At 40.9% G+C, this 3,011-nt stretch overlaps 1 protein-coding gene across 1 annotated transcript; it reads left to right on the top strand.

Moving 5' to 3' along the window:
- Positions 1–748: 748 nt before the first annotated feature.
- On the top strand, positions 749–1,225 carry PHALS_11798 (hypothetical protein PHYSODRAFT_506307; the record flags this gene model as incomplete). The annotated part of the gene is made up of 1 exon (XM_024727223.1): positions 749–1,225. One exon carries the CDS (start codon positions 749–751, stop codon positions 1,223–1,225), a length of 477 nt encoding a protein of 158 aa, XP_024577822.1.
- Positions 1,226–3,011: the final 1,786 nt, after the last annotated feature.

Below are 3,011 nucleotides of genomic sequence, written 5' to 3'. Positions count from 1 at the left end.
TGAGATGCCATGTGGTCGATTGACTACGGTTGAAGCGTATGATGGTATCATCGATGACGTCAAAGCAGACAAGGTATTTGGCTATCTTGAGTGTGATAGTCGAACGCCAGAACATCTCAAACAGTACTTTGATGAGATGACTCCTCCAATTTCTTAAAATATACTGATCGACTGTACGAATGAGAGCGTCATTGGTAAGCACATGTTCGATCACAATGAGGCGCGCATGCAAAGTAAGCAAAACCAGCTCGCAAGTTGATTGGTAGCTACTTTGGTGAAAAGATTCTCATCTACACTCCTTTGCTAAACTGATACCTTTCTCATGGTATGGAGATAACCAAAACTTACTGCTTTGTCAAGACCAGCGCTCACAAGGCTTTCGCCCCTTTATGGAGGCTGTATCAAATGCTCGACGAGGTAACGATGTTGGTAAGTCGAAGACGATGATTGCTGAGATGACGAAACTGGTAGGCAACAGTATTTTTGGCCAATCTGGAATGGACATGAGCAAGCATAACGAGGTTAAATATAGTCGAGCGATAAAGCCATTGAGAATAAGATCGAGCACTCTACGTTCCATGGGCTCGAGGAGCTTAATGGTGCGTGTGAAATCACGATGAAAAGCGTCGACTTAATAATAAGGACTCAATCCATTGCTACCTATCAGCTTGCTGAGCTATGGATGCTGTAGTTTTGCTATGACTACAAAGATTTCTACTTCGATCGCTCTGACTTCCAGTATCAGGAGATGGACACTAGTTCCGCTAATATCGCTTTCAGCTATGATAATCCGTTTCAATACTGCATTAAGTCTAAGCAACCAGCCAAATATGATTGGTTACCACGCGACTACAACACTGAGGTAGCTAAGTTTGATCGCCGTACGCCTGGTTTGTCCAAAGATGAATGGTCAGGTGACACTATGGTCTCACTATCGAGTAAAAACTATATTTCAGATCTACAAGACGAATTTTACAGGGTAGAGGTTTCACTGAAGGGTATTCTGCAGAAAAGTGGTCAAACCAATGGTGTTCTTAATTCTGATGGGCTCGAGGCTGTTGTACGGAATCGCGTCACGCTTCGAGGTACAAACAAGGGGTGCAGACTATCGAAAGAAACCAAGTCTATTATTACCTACACTGAAAACAAAACAGCGCTCAACAACTACTATGACAAACGTCGAGTACTTGATGATGGTGTCACGACTGAAGCACTTGATATTTAAACAGGTAGCCACTAAAGATTTTTTAGTTTAAATATTGATCATGGACGCGCTACTTAAGCAATCATACCAAATTCGGTTTTATTGGAGCTCAAGCTCTGTACCATAAGACAATGGAGTTAAATCCGTAGATACCTTTCAGAATAGTAAGGATTGGTATGGTAGTCAGACCAATGTGTAACGATTTCGGGAGCAAAATATATTCAACTCGTGACAAATTGCTCTTGCGATTTTGAAGAAACGGCCAGCTTTCAACATCAACTCAAGGCTGGGGTACGCAAAGCTCTTACGAAACAAGACGGCAGCAACTGTGTTAGCAGCGCTTAAAGCGTTTGGTCGTCTCAAGAAAGTTGATATCCGAACAAGTGATAATGAAAGCGAGTTCATGAACTCACAGATTCAAGAATTTTTCCAAACTAAGCAAATCAAGCTCTTCAACAACGAACCCGGTGATCACGGGACCATGGGTAAAATTGAACGATTCAACAGGACCTTAAAGTAGAGACTAAATAAAACGTCCCCTAAGAGAATTAAGCAAAAGCTTATCGCTGATGTTATCGAAAGCTACAATGCCACGTTTCATCATTCGATTGGTATGACCCCAAATGAGGTAAAAGGCAAAGCAATGGATACAGCTCTGAGTCATATTCAGGAGGAAGCCGAAAGAATTGAGAAGGAATTTGACGTCGGATCAATCGTATTATACGGTCTCATGAAGCAGGCGTTTGATAAAAAAGCTGCTCGGTGGAGCAAAGCAGTCGATAAAATCGCTGGAATAGGTGGCTACCGAGCCCAAATTCGTTCAAGAAATGAGCACACCCTCTGCAAGGCGCCAAACAATCTTAAAATGAACAGAGACTACAGATGTCACTATTAATCGAGGTGATATTCGTGAGACGGAGAAGGTCTTGAGTCACAAAACGATACGCTCTGGAAATTACAGTTATCTGGTGAGATGGTTTAGCGATGATCCTGACTCCTGGGAGCCACAAGTTAATCAGCGACTGGTTCGCAAAACCAGGAGATCAATACTTGAAAAGAGGTATAGAGAAACAATGCTGACGTATTTACACTCTGCGCCGCAAATAAAAGAGTCAAAATTAGCTTGTAAAAATTGTTGATAAAAAATCCTCTGTAAGCTTTTGACTCAAGTATATAATCTCAAATATTTTCATAGATTTTTGGGAAATATCTGACTTAATACATAGCAATCTGATAATACTATGTTCAAGTTGTGTAAAAAAGAACGCAGCGTGTTAAGATCAGACGTAAGCTTTGGGTCATTCAGAAGGTGAGTCGAATCAAGAATAAGCTGCTGAATCTTGATGCAGCCACGAATTTCCGCAAATCAGTAGTATATCGTAAGAATCGCCATGAATTGGAAGCAATTTTTGGAATTCCATTTCATTGCATTAAGGATCATTATCTGAATCTTCCAAATAAGCGAAATCGCATCTGTCATTCGTATCTACCCTTTTGCCATGACTCAGTTATGCCGAGCTACTGGTAAGAGTATTTAGGGCTACTCATTTCATTTTTATGATTCATTTGATATAAAACAATGTTTCCAAATTTTACATTGCTGTTTAAAGAGAGCAAAAAAGCAGGAGCTTCTTGAGAAAGTTCAGCGTCGCGTTCGACAAGCTAAAAGGGATGCGCGAAGGTGCTTCGTGGGCAAATGATATCACGAATGGGATTACTACAGTCCCTAAAAATCAACTGAATCAACTCAGACCGACTCATTCGAGTATGCTGAGTAATTAAAAAGCACTGATTGATGGATATTCCT

Source organism: Plasmopara halstedii (genome assembly GCF_900000015.1).
Source record: "Plasmopara halstedii genome assembly, contig: Scaffold_555, whole genome shotgun sequence".
NCBI classification, from domain to species: Eukaryota; Oomycota; class Peronosporomycetes; order Peronosporales; family Peronosporaceae; genus Plasmopara; species Plasmopara halstedii.
Note: the sequence above shows the minus strand (reverse complement) of the source record. Positions and strands in the feature narration are given on the sequence as shown.